General features: G+C 38.8%; 1 protein-coding gene across 1 annotated transcript in view; it reads left to right on the top strand.

Moving 5' to 3' along the window:
• Nucleotides 1-5,296: 5,296 nt before the first annotated feature.
• Nucleotides 5,297-12,375, top strand: part of LOC141957916 (macrophage mannose receptor 1-like) — a 32,575-nt gene continuing 25,496 nt past the window's right edge. Inside the window, exons 1-7 of the mRNA XM_074900192.1 lie at nucleotides 5,297-5,412; nucleotides 6,889-7,287; nucleotides 8,041-8,214; nucleotides 9,166-9,330; nucleotides 9,637-9,753; nucleotides 10,673-10,816; nucleotides 12,180-12,362. Of these exons, the coding sequence (XP_074756293.1) occupies nucleotides 5,352-5,412; nucleotides 6,889-7,287; nucleotides 8,041-8,214; nucleotides 9,166-9,330; nucleotides 9,637-9,753; nucleotides 10,673-10,816; nucleotides 12,180-12,362 (1,243 nt within the window). The 5' untranslated portion in view covers nucleotides 5,297-5,351. The remainder of the gene's footprint in view (nucleotides 5,413-6,888; nucleotides 7,288-8,040; nucleotides 8,215-9,165; nucleotides 9,331-9,636; nucleotides 9,754-10,672; nucleotides 10,817-12,179; nucleotides 12,363-12,375) is intronic.

Here is a 12,375-nt window from a genome sequence, read left to right as displayed (position 1 = left end):
GTAACCATTGTATAATGTGTAAGATTTCAGATCTCACAATATATTGACCCACACATGTGAGTGTGGGTCTTAAGAAAAGAGATAATATTAACTAATTATTTAATGGAACGATAGAAACTGATTCAATAAAGGAAGTAAAATGTAGATAGATCCACTTGAGAAGGCTTCCAAGATTTGAAATTTCTGCACCAGATGTATTTCAAACCATGCTAATGCAGATTCTCCAAGCTATTCAGCAAACATCTCTCTAATTCTACCATCTTTCAAGTATTCCTAAGGACTTAACTACAGGGGTAGTTGCTAGATGACGAATCTGTATTTAGGCACATCTTCTTTGAACCACATGGGGAAAAAATCTTTTTACATTATAATTTCAGTTCCCACAATTTCACACAGCACATAGAACCAAATATGTAGTTCTTGTAGTTTATTTGTTCTAGAATTTAATCAGATGAAATCTGGGGGCAGGCCTCTGGAATGGAGAAGTGTGGTTGGTGTTAACTGCCAGTGTTCTGGCTGACCGCAGGTGGGTTTGTCTGGGAGAGGTAATGAAGGTCATGGCAAAACTTCCTTCTTATCAGGTCAACAGTTACTGAGGAGGGAGAGGAACATTACCTATACATGTTCTGAAAGTTTATATGAGCACTGGAGAGCTGTTACTGTGGTCACATGTTGATACTGCTCTCCTACAACCTCTCAGTAAGTAGCATAGGTTAGTGGGGTTTGTGCTGGAAGTCAGGAACAATTTAGCTTTACCAATGTATTAGCTACTACTGATTCTATTTCCTTTCTAAAATGGCTAGATCAGTTATCATTTATGGAAATCTTAGATTCCCCTATCTGGAATTTCTATTCTTAACTTTTGTAAATCTTGGAAAATATGAATCATGCATGATGTCTCACTTGCATACAAAGGTTTGCAAGGTTTGATTTTGTGGTTTCAGATTTTGTTTTGTGAAATAAACAGTAACTAGCTTTGATTTTTTAAATAGTTTTTTCATTTTATAGTCTTGTCTGTATAGGACTCTGTAACAGGATAAAGGTGAAAAGGAGATGATAGAACCATGGAGACATTCCATCCAAAGTTGCAATCAAGTAATATATTTACCATATTTTCCTGAATCTGTCCTGGGATTGTTTGCTTAAAACCAAGACAAAAATGTCAGCTGAGTGATTTAGTAAAAATCTTGAATTACATACAAATGTAGATAAGATGGGGAAATTTGTCCTGGAACACCTTTTCTCTGGCTCTGCTCCCTTTCTCTAAGTTATTTCCTTTCCTCTGTTCCTATTACTGTTTCCATTTTTAATGCACAGTTATTTGAGCATGCTATTTCAAGGAGTAGTAACTCTAATGATTCTTCATGTCACCTGATGTGGCTTATGTGCCACAAACCTCCTGAGTGACTAATGATGTTAAGGACAACATCGTTTCACTTATATGGAGAAGTGGTGCCAGCTGGAAAGGTGTGTGAAAGGGACAGTGAAAGGTCAAGAGGTGCTGGTTGGAATCCCAGCCTGAATGCACTGGCTGCTGGGCAAACACCAAAAGGTACAGTCTCTACCCAAAAGTTCAGTTCTATTCTGGGGCCCTGCACCATCTTAAGGCAGTATCTGCACACCAAGAGATTCTTCCAGATAACATTTCATCACATGTATGTATGCAAATGTATGATTGGAAAGAAAAGAAAGATTGAGGGAATGTCTCATTTCTGGTGCTTTGCCATACTTACCAGGTACATCTCTACAGCTAAAAAGTGTCAGAGAGAGCATCTGGCTACCGGATCCTGGATAGTCCTGAACTCATTCACCCATTTATACAGCCTGAAATCCAGCATTACCTTTGGGTTGAAGAGAATTTCAAAATGTCACGCTAGCTAACAGCTAGCTGGTGGTAGGTGTAGCTGCTTCTGTTCTGCTCTCCTGTCCAAATGGATTCAGAAAAAACAGAGGAGGTTCCATCTCAGATACTCTTCTCTGAAGATGGATCTACTTGGCCTGCTCATTTTAGAAGGAGCCTGGGTGAAAAAGAAAGATTTTGAGAAGAGGAGTTAAAATTTAAGCTGCATGGTTTGCTGTCACTTGCATTGCAATGTAATGGAATTGAAACAAATTTCCCATTAAAGAGAGCAAATTTGGAAACAGTGGCATTTACAGCCCAGCATATCATTACAGTTCCATGTAGTAAGCTGAAGATGAGCACTGATACTTTATATACAAACTCTAATAGGAATTTCTGGATGGAAGGTAGAGAAATGAACAAGCTTAAACACTTTAAACAATATCTAATTAATATAAGATTAAATAGAAGGCACCAAAATAGTTTCAAAGATTGGGCTGGGGAAATTACTCATGTTGCTCTATTTGACTGAAAAAAAACCAGTGTGTTGTCTTGGAAAAGATTCATATTCGTATGGATTCAGTATAATTTGTTACTTAAAGTATTCTGATCCTTCACCAGTTTTTCTGCTACTGGATGCTATTCTTATTGGGATAGGTCAGTTGCCTTAGAATTGCCCTGTTGCTCTTGTGATCACTTATTTTGTCTCCTGAACAGGTGCCACTACTTAGGAGAGGTTTCAGGCTCTGTATTGCATAAATATACATTCACAGAGGAATTGGGATATTGTTTTTCTGAAATATTCTTGCTGTAAAACCAAGGAAAATAATTTCTTGATAAACAAGAAACATTAATGATGGATAGAAAAGCAAAGAAAATTTTTAACTGATCGCTAATAATTCATATCCATAATTCTCTGATTATGCCACAATTTCTTGTGTTTGAACTTGGCAGTTTAGATAAATGAAAGAAGAAAACCCCATTGATTACGTATCATGAAAATATAGCATGAAATTGCAAGGTGCCTTATGCTGCTCTTTCAGTATGTTTGGAGGCTGTCTAGAGAAATGGAAATGCTCACTCTCTGGTGTTTTGGTTGTTTGGTTTTTTTTGTTTGTTTGTTTGTTTGTTTTTGGTTTTGTTTTTTTTTTTTTTAGGCTAGAATGCTTCTACTGACATTTAGAGCATGTCTTCCTTTTTAATGACCTTTTTCAGTTGGAAACTGCGATTGTGTTGTATGTGGAGATTCTGGGTTGAAATCTTATATCAAGTTACAGAAGGCTATCTTATATGAAGTTGTAGCAGGTTAAATGACCACAAATTCCTTTCAGATTTTAATACCAGTGTTTTCTGAAAATGAATTATTTAACTTCTGTAGGGAAGCATCTGCTTGAACCTGGATGGAGCCACCCATGCATTTCTGTGGGCAGCTGAGGAGTGACTTGATGTCAGTATTTGATAGCGTGTAAAGGTTTGTCTCTTTGCACGTTGCTATGTTTCTTGATACCCTTGTGCTTAATTTTCATTTCCCCTTTTTCTCCAGAAGAGTTCAGACTTCAGAGATAAGGTGGTGAATCTGCACACTGTGAATGTAACTTCCTGCCTGGGATATTGCTGAAGGAACAATGCTGACTCAACACAAAACCCAGCAGTCTTTCTTCCTCGCAACTTCTAAAACGTCAGTCTGTGCTTTGCCAAGTAAAAGATGCTGTAGTGCATCTTTCCAATCTTCCGATTTTCTTTACCACTTTATGGGCTGCAATGAGGTCTGCTCAGACAAACATACAAACTCTGAGGTGAAGCTAACCTTAATATGTTTTACCCTTTTTCAGCCTCTCGTGGCAGATCATTGGTAACAGTCCTTCACCAAACACCGATCTTTCTTCAGAGCGGAACTAGTTTATTTTCCCCTGTTGTCATTGTACTTGTTGCCTCCTGGTAGCTTTGGAGACGCCGAGATGTTGTATACAGCGGAACCACAATATATTACATTTCTCCTGCCTAAATAATAAATAAGAAGTTTTTTTCCATCTGCACATCTGGAGCTCCTGAACAAGGAAGCAAGGGAAGTTGCAAAGTTGAGATTGCAGAGTCAAGCAGTCCCATGTTGGGGATTACCAGAATGCTTTACTCCAGACTCAGGGCAGCCATCTTTGCATATGCATCAGAATTTACTGAGTAATTGACCATCTGCTGCTTTGTTGAAGCAGCCTTCTCTTTTCTCTCATTTTCCTCAGGTCTCAGTGTCCTTCTAAGGCTCCCATTCTTTCCACGGTTTTGGTCTGGCTGTACATGCTGGCCTTCAGGTCCCACTATTTTCTGTCACTGTTGCAATTCTTCTGCTCAAATTCCTTGTGTACATTTCTAGGTCCAGTGAGATGTTCGTGTGCATCTGAGTCAGAACAATAGAAGCAGGATCCCACATCTTCATGTAGATGTCCAGGATTCTTATTGCCTGCAACAGCAGCATTTTTCAGGGAAAGACCCTAATGAGTAATTTGCTGCAAATACAATATTGGGGAAGTTATCCCAAACCAGCCTCTCCCAAATATATGGGAAGTGATTTTTTTCAAAGGCCATAAGCAAAAAAGGATGTAAACCTCCCACAGAAGTGCCTTTTGTCTTCCCTACCTTCTGTATTTTTCTAATTATTTTACCTGTCATGAAGGAGAGATCTTTTTCAAAGTGACCATCAGAATATCGTCAGAATGCCTTAGGGGTGTGCACTTCAGGGAATGTAAACTTTCACAGACTAGCAGGATGAAAAATGTGGCAGTATTCCTTATCAGTTTAGTCTTTCTCTCTAACAATAATTGAAAATCCACTATTGTCCAGTTACAGGTTCTCTTCTTTCTAGTATTGTGCGATTTCTTTTCAGAATTTTTTCCATTGTTGCTGTCAGTTTGGGTACATTACTCCTGCATATAGTCAGGAATGGAGCAAAAGAAGGGACACGTGCCTCCTGAAGAACACAAGGTCCTATTTTCTGCAGCTTTTCTCTTTTCTGTGAAACTGAAGACATGGAAATTCTGTTTCTCTCTGATTCCAGGGTCATAGTTACTTGATTTGCATGGTGTCTATTGAACTCTGGCTTTTTTCATCATTTATTGATATAGACAAATCTTCCTCTTCTTTTTTACCCTTTTCTTTTATTTCTGGAAAAGGAAATTTTCATAAAAATAATGATCATGAATTGTAAGGTATGTCTCCAGAAATCCTCACTAAAATGTTACCTCATAGATGTATTTCCATGGAAGGTAAAACATTCATGCAGTAGAGAAACTAGCTTAGAAAGCAAAGCTTATTCATTAATGTATCATTTCAAAATTACTCATGTGACACGATAGAGTTCCTTCTTTACAACTCAGAACTTCCCTGTATCTGTCAAGTCTTAAGAGCTGAAAAGGATTTGCTAATTTGGTTCAGTGCAGAAGGGTTTTCTTGCAAGGCACAGATTTGGTCTTCAGCATCAATTTGAAGTGAAGGGGAGAAGAGACTGAATCATTCAGCCATGGCTGTCTACCTGTTCCTGATTTTTCTCTTTTCCTTTAGTACATCTCTTCAAGCGTCTGGTAAGTCTTTGTCCTCTGCTGAGTATGGAGGTTTGCAAGTTCTTTCTCATGCTTTCATGATGCCCTCCTTGGTAAACAGTGAGTTTAGCTCTAGTCACAGCATATAATTTGAAACAGTTTTATTCAACTCTTAAATTTGGCAGTATCTGTACAGGCATTCTGTTACTTTAACCCAGTTTTCAAGGTGGTGTACGAGTGAAAGAAATATGCCAACAGATGTGTACATAACCTAGACAGTGGGCATAACCTAGACAGTGTTGACTCCTAAAAATCAGCCATCTGAATGCAGACAAAAGCTGACCTGAAATTACTCCATCAGACATTAGAACAGCTCAGAAGTACAGGGCAGTATCCTCTCAGCACTCACAGAACCACTGGATGACGTGTACTTTGAGTTTCCTAGACAGTTCGTATAGACTATGGCACACTGATCATTGCATATTGGAATCCTGTTTCCAAGCTGGTGGCTTTAGGACGGACCTTAAAAGAACAGCTGCAGTAGGAGAGCTGTGCCAGGGGAAATTATATCAGGCTTGTTCAGGTCTGAAGCACATCAGAGAAACATCACCAAGGATGTTTGACCACTCCCTGACAACTCTGGGATGTAGGAGATTATAAAACCCCATTTAACTATTCCAACCCTGGCAAGAAACTTTGAGTGGCAGTAAAGCTCAATGGCACAGCAGAGCGATTTGGATGATGTTGCTGCTGCTTAGAGGGCAGCTAAGGGATGTAAGGTGAGCTGCAAAAATGGTCAAGGTTTGAACCAGGCTGAAGTTATGCCCCTTTTTTGAAGCTGGCCTTAAGAAACAAAACCCTGTTGTGCAGTGTCTCGCATTTCCGTTTACAAGTGTAGCTATTAATGGCACTTAGGATACTTGGCTTTACTGTGCTCAGAATGGAAGTGATGATGCTGCAAGTTGTGGCTTCCCTCCTGAGAAACTCACAAGTTGGACTCTGTGAAGAAACAACTTTTTGCACAGTTGCCAAACATTCCAAAATAATTAACAAAAAAAATACCCCATTTGCTTGATGAGCTGAAAACCACAATGTCATTCTGGGCCAAATATAAAAATGGTTGAATTTTGAGTATGTAAACCATTTTTAATAGCTTTAAAAAAATAGTACTTTTACTTGCAAAATTAAAGCCTGTAAATATGCTGTGTAGCGGTGAAACTTTGAAGAACTCATGAAATTTAATAAAGGTCATTTTTGAATGGCATTTTGAGAACAGTGTGCTTTAAGAAGGTGAAGAAGAACAATTTCTCTTGAAAGAGCTATATTTTCAGCTTCTGTGTTACTTGCATCTTAAGAACGACTCGATGAGTATCTTTCATACTGATGATTAACCTCCCTTGATTTCTTTCTCTATGAACTCTATATATTCAATCTTTTGTTGTAGCAGACTGTCAAATAACACATAACTGACTTATTTTCTCCCTCTTCAGATGTTTGCATTCTGATTTTATTTTATAGATAGTGGAATATTTTCAATCTATAATGAAGATAGCAAGCTCTGCGCCGAAGCTCAAAACTCTAGCTCGGTCATAACTGCCACTTGTGATGAACACAACCAGTTTCAAAAGTTCAGGTGGGTCTCTGCCACCCAGCTGCTGAGTATGGCACTCAAGCTGTGCCTGGGAGTTCTCACCAAGGACGACGAGGCTGCCATCACGTTGGAATCCTGTAACAGGACAAATGAGCTCCAGTGGTGGGAATGTAGAAATGAGACACTTGCAACTCACGGCAAGGATTTATTTTTCAACTATGGCAAAGGGAAGGGGAAGAAAATCAGGTTGTCCAAAGGATCAGGCAAAGGGAGCAGGTGGAAAATACATGGAACTGCAGACAGCGTGTGCTCTCAGCACTATGAGGGTGCGTACCAAAAACTAATCTTTATTTCTAGGTAACTTGACTGCACCTATTTACAAAGCATTCCACTACTTGCTGCAACCTTTTTGTTACAGTGACATCAGTAACAGAGCTAATGATGATTAGGGTGTAGAAATGCAAGGCAAATATGGCTGTATATATTTCTGCAAACTTGGAAAGTGGAATTCTTTCAAATGATAGAATAAAATGACAAAGGCCTATGATATAATCATAAGGTAAAATGAGGACTCTGATTGTACAACAACGGGAGGAATTCTATGAGGGTCACTTCCCATCAGAGTCACAAGCAAAATTTAAGATATATCTTCCTCTCATGTAGACCAATAAGAATATTCTGGTATCAACTTTCCAAACCTCTTCAGCCATACAGGGGAAAAAAAAAAAAAAAGAAGAACATAAACGTAATCCAAGGACAGAAGTACGTATGCAATGGGAGAAGCTGAGTCACGAGTGCCTCTGACACAGTAGTTCAGATAGCAATGAAAAGAAAACCTTAGACAGAAAATAGTCTGAGGGCCAATTAAGGGTTGTTTGAGAGACTTGATTCTGAGTATCTTGCCATAACATACCGGACTGGCACTACAGACTTAGAAGGTTTTGTGGTAATAAAGAACTGATGTATTGAGCTCTTGTACAACTCAACCGTGTCCGTGGAGAGCTGTCTATAAGCAGACATTGTGGTGAGCATCTGATGACAATTGACTACTACCAATCTATGTTTGTCTCTCTCTGTAGATATCTATACACTGGGAGGAAATGCCTTTGGTGCACCTTGTGTGTTCCCTTTTAAGCTCAATGGCAAATGGTATGCTGAGTGCATCCCTCGGAGTGATGATGCAAGCTTTCTCTGGTGTGCGACTTCTTCAGATTTTGATAAAGACCATTTTTTTGGAAATTGCCCACTAAAAGGTAATTTATTTATAAAGATTTCAGGAAAATCATTAAGCAAAAGTTTCATCCACTCTCATGGTCAAAATCTTCTTGGGATGTGGAATTAGCATTGGAGAGCAAGCTGGATTCTGGCTAGCCTAGTTCACTGGTGAGCTATGCAGTGATAAAACAAGGTAGTTGCTCTTCACCCTCACTGTTTCTTCAGCAGAGATGAGGAGTGGTCCTACAGTGATCCTAAGACTGGTATATTTGGGGAGTATTCTGAGGGTGGTGACGGAGAATGATGGAAATAGGAAGAGAAAACCCCTAGGACTAGGTGAGAAGTAAGTCAGGGCAAATGAAAGGTGGTGAGAAATGTAATGGATGAGAAAGCTGAGATATAGGGAAGAAGGAGACAGTGGTGTATCATAAGATAGAGCAGAGAACAGGACGGCTGGAGTGAATGGAAGGATGCAGGACATGGGCAGTGGCCTTCACCTGCCTTTGGTGCCTCAGTGCTCCTTACACCTACAAATTATCCAACATAGCCTTCCAATAACCCCAGCACAAATTCCCTATCCCTTCACGCCCTTCACATTTGATTGATTTGAAACGATCATTTCTGTCATGTTGGAAAGTCTGGGAAAGTGTAAAAGGGATCCCAAAGTAAGAAATGGGTGTGCAGGCAGAAATCTTCTGTATGGGGAATAGAGAAATGCATGTGTACAGGTAGAAAATATCAGTGAGTGGGTTAATGTGGACTGAACTGTGAGAGTAGATGAGTTATATAAATAAAAACTAACAGGGTCAATTTGTAAGGAGAAATTATTCCTTATGTGATTAATGTATTATTATATTTAAGTGGGGCAAACTATATGTGAAAAATTAGCAAATCATACAGTTAAATAGTTTTAGTTTGCAATGAAGATTTTATTTTCTGTGTTAGCAAGTGTGATTATCTTGTCAAGTTGCTGTTATTGTGTTTTATAGACACCATCCACAGCGACCTTTGGAAAACAAATCCTGTGACAAAAACCCACTATCAGATAAACTCAGAGTCATTTTTGACATGGCACCAAGCAAGAAAAAGCTGCCAGCAGCAGAATGCAGAATTATTAAGTGTCACAGACCTTCATGAAGAAATGTATTTATTAGGTAAAGCAAAAAAACCCCAAACAAATTACTGCATATATTTAAAAAGTAGGTTAACTCCAAGGGCTTTAACATGGATTCTTAGATTTACCTGTGAAAATATGTTTTAGTGACATTCTTAAAAAAGTTTGTCCCTTTCTCATAAAAAAATGCATTATAATAATTTTTAAAATATTAAAATGTATTAAGAAAGTGTATCTACTATGACACTTCTTCCATGCTTTAAAATTTTATTTCAAGTTTTATTGAATAACTTACAAATTCAGAGGCATTTAATAACTTCACTGTTTGTTTCTTTTGGCCATTTAGGGCTCACTAGTGACCTGGGTATCAATGCAAAGCTCTGGACTGGTCTTTTCAGTTCACTTGACAGTGGCTGGCGATGGATTGGGGGCAGTCCTTTCAGATACCTAAACTGGGCTCCAGGTAAGAGCACTTTTTTGAAACGATGATCTGTGTCTGGGCCAAAATTCTCTTCCCCAAATTCCTGTTAACTAATTCCTTTGGTTTCACAGAAATTGCATAGGTTACAGGGGATTACGAGAAAGGTAGGATATTACAGTAATAGGGATCACACCAGAGATGAATCGTAATTAATTCTGAATTTCTCAGAAAAAGAAGATATCCAAGTAAACAGTTAAAAACAAATATATACACCTCATTCTATTTTTTTTTTTTCCATCTGCAATTTTCTTGTCAGGCATGTTATTCAATCCAAATAAAAAAACCTCATGAAAAATGATACAGAGAGAATTTAAAGAAAAGAGAAAAAAAAAAAAAGGTGAAAAATTGCCTAAAATGATTTTTAATTGTTCTCAGTTACTGCTTATAACATTTATGTGATGTACTTTATCTTAATAAATTTCCACACTCTTCTTAGGATCTAAGTCACCATCTTGTATGTTGCCATGTTACTTATTTTCATAACAGTTGTTGTGACTACAGGGAAATCCAAAGGGGGAGCACTCTCATGGAATTAAATATGCATTTCATGTCTAGTGTTCAACAGTAAAGGATTTTTTGCAGTTGTTTGCAATACTACCACCCTATAAGGAATCATGTCTTAGATGAACTTTAATAAAGCTTTTTTCTGTATGCTGCCATACTTCAAATACACTGAATTTCTTCTTAAGCAGTGCATGGGAAGAGAGGGGCAAGTCCAAGTTTGAAATGTCATCCCTCTCGGCCATCCTAGTGGTGCTCCCTTTTGCATCTTTTAGAAATTATCATGCTAAAGAATAATACACCAGTGGCTTTGCAGTTACAAATGCCCATCACAGTTCCCTCCTGTGATGAGGTGAAAATTTCATTGTTAACAGAGGGACTCTGTGCCTCTTTCCTAAAGGAAATCCCTCTGTGGAATCTGGAAAAATATGTGGGACCTTCCAAGGTAGGAATGGCAAATGGGAAAACCAGGTGTGTGATTGGAAACTGGGATATATCTGCCAAAAGAGAAACTCCTCCTTAGATTCCTCCGCTATTGCCTCAGGTAAGTTGGTCAAAAAATAAGGCTATTTTTGCACTGTATGAGAAATACTGGGAGGATGCAATATATGAAATGACAATATATTGTCAAAACAAAAGGATTACACTTGTTGACCCGGGTCAGACACTGAGAAGACTTACATTTTCTGGTTCATTTTAAATACGATGTCTAGATGTTGTTCATCATTTTGAAAAGATCCTGGGGCTCGAAAGAAGGCAGGATTATGTGCTTAGTCATGTTATCTAGACATAAAATACTGATGAATAACATGCGTTCTGAAAAATACACTAAAGATATGTCCTGCTAAAAGATCTGAGCCAGAGTTCATGCACCCTCTCCTCTTTCTGATCCTTTTTGCTCTATTCTGAAAGGAAAACTTCAGAATATGGGGCTGGCACCTTTTCCCAATTGAGTTCCCTTTCCACGTGGGTCAGACTAGGTACTATCTATGTGAAGAAAAAGGTGTGCAGTTACTTCTCCTGGGAATTCTCAGCATGCAACTATACAGTAACTCCCTCAACTACATACTTGTTAGTATGTAAGATTATTCTCTGACTCAGGGGATAAATGACACATCATAGCTGGTATCCTGTACATTCCTGGCTGCATCCATACAGCTCACTGGGAATGGTTTCTGACCCATGCTAACCTCCAGACCATGTCTGAGGTTGTTTAGGTGAATGCAAGTTTGTGCAGGTCAAAACCATGTCCAGGGAGCACTGAACAATGTGGTTGATCACATGTTAATGTTGGGTGCATATCCTGCCCTCTTCAGTTTACTATGTAGGTGCAGACCACGTGAACCTTCCAAACAGTGGTCAGTGGTTGGCCAAATTCACAACAAGAAATAGCCACTGAACAAAGTGAATGGCATTTCTGTGCAGCTGAGGATTCTGACATGCTGATATAACCTGAATTGTGTCTGGGCTCTCGGATATTGGATTTGGGCTGTGTAGGAACTCCAACTGGCTCCTGAGCACCTGGTATTTCCAGAGAAAAAAACATACATCCTCAAAAATCACCAGGATAAAGTCCCTGTGTAGGAAAAGCGGCCCCTTCCTGTAAAATGTGGCTGTACCTAGGGCCTCACTGAGGGGGATTTAACACAGAGTTGTGCCCTGCAAGTTTGAATGACAAATTATTTAGTGTTTATTTAATCCTGTAAAAGAGTTTTTCAGCAGCTCCCAGCACATTTGGCATGGAAAAATCTGTTTGTATTCTTTGTGATCCTCAGATTTTTGCTTCTCTTCTCTGCCAGTATGTGCTCCAATATTTCAAATTCACGTCAATACAGGTTATTTTTCTTTTGATTAAAAGAAAGTACTGAACATGACTCCTTATTAATTGTTTGAAATAATTTTTTTAGGTGACTTAAAGCCTTTTAAGTGCCCCAGGGAATGGGTGACCTATGCAGGTCATTGCTATAGAATTTACAGAACACCCAAAATATGGAAAGCAGCCCAGTCTTCCTGTAGAAAAGAAGATGGAGACCTGGCGAGTATTCATAATATTGAGGAGTACAGTTTTATAGTGTCTCAGCTTGGCTACAGTGAGTATTATTG

The sequence above is a fragment of the Athene noctua genome, chromosome 2, assembly GCF_965140245.1.
Source record: "Athene noctua chromosome 2, bAthNoc1.hap1.1, whole genome shotgun sequence".
Taxonomy (NCBI): Eukaryota; Metazoa; Chordata; class Aves; order Strigiformes; family Strigidae; genus Athene; species Athene noctua.
This window is presented reverse-complemented; position numbering and strand designations above follow the sequence as displayed.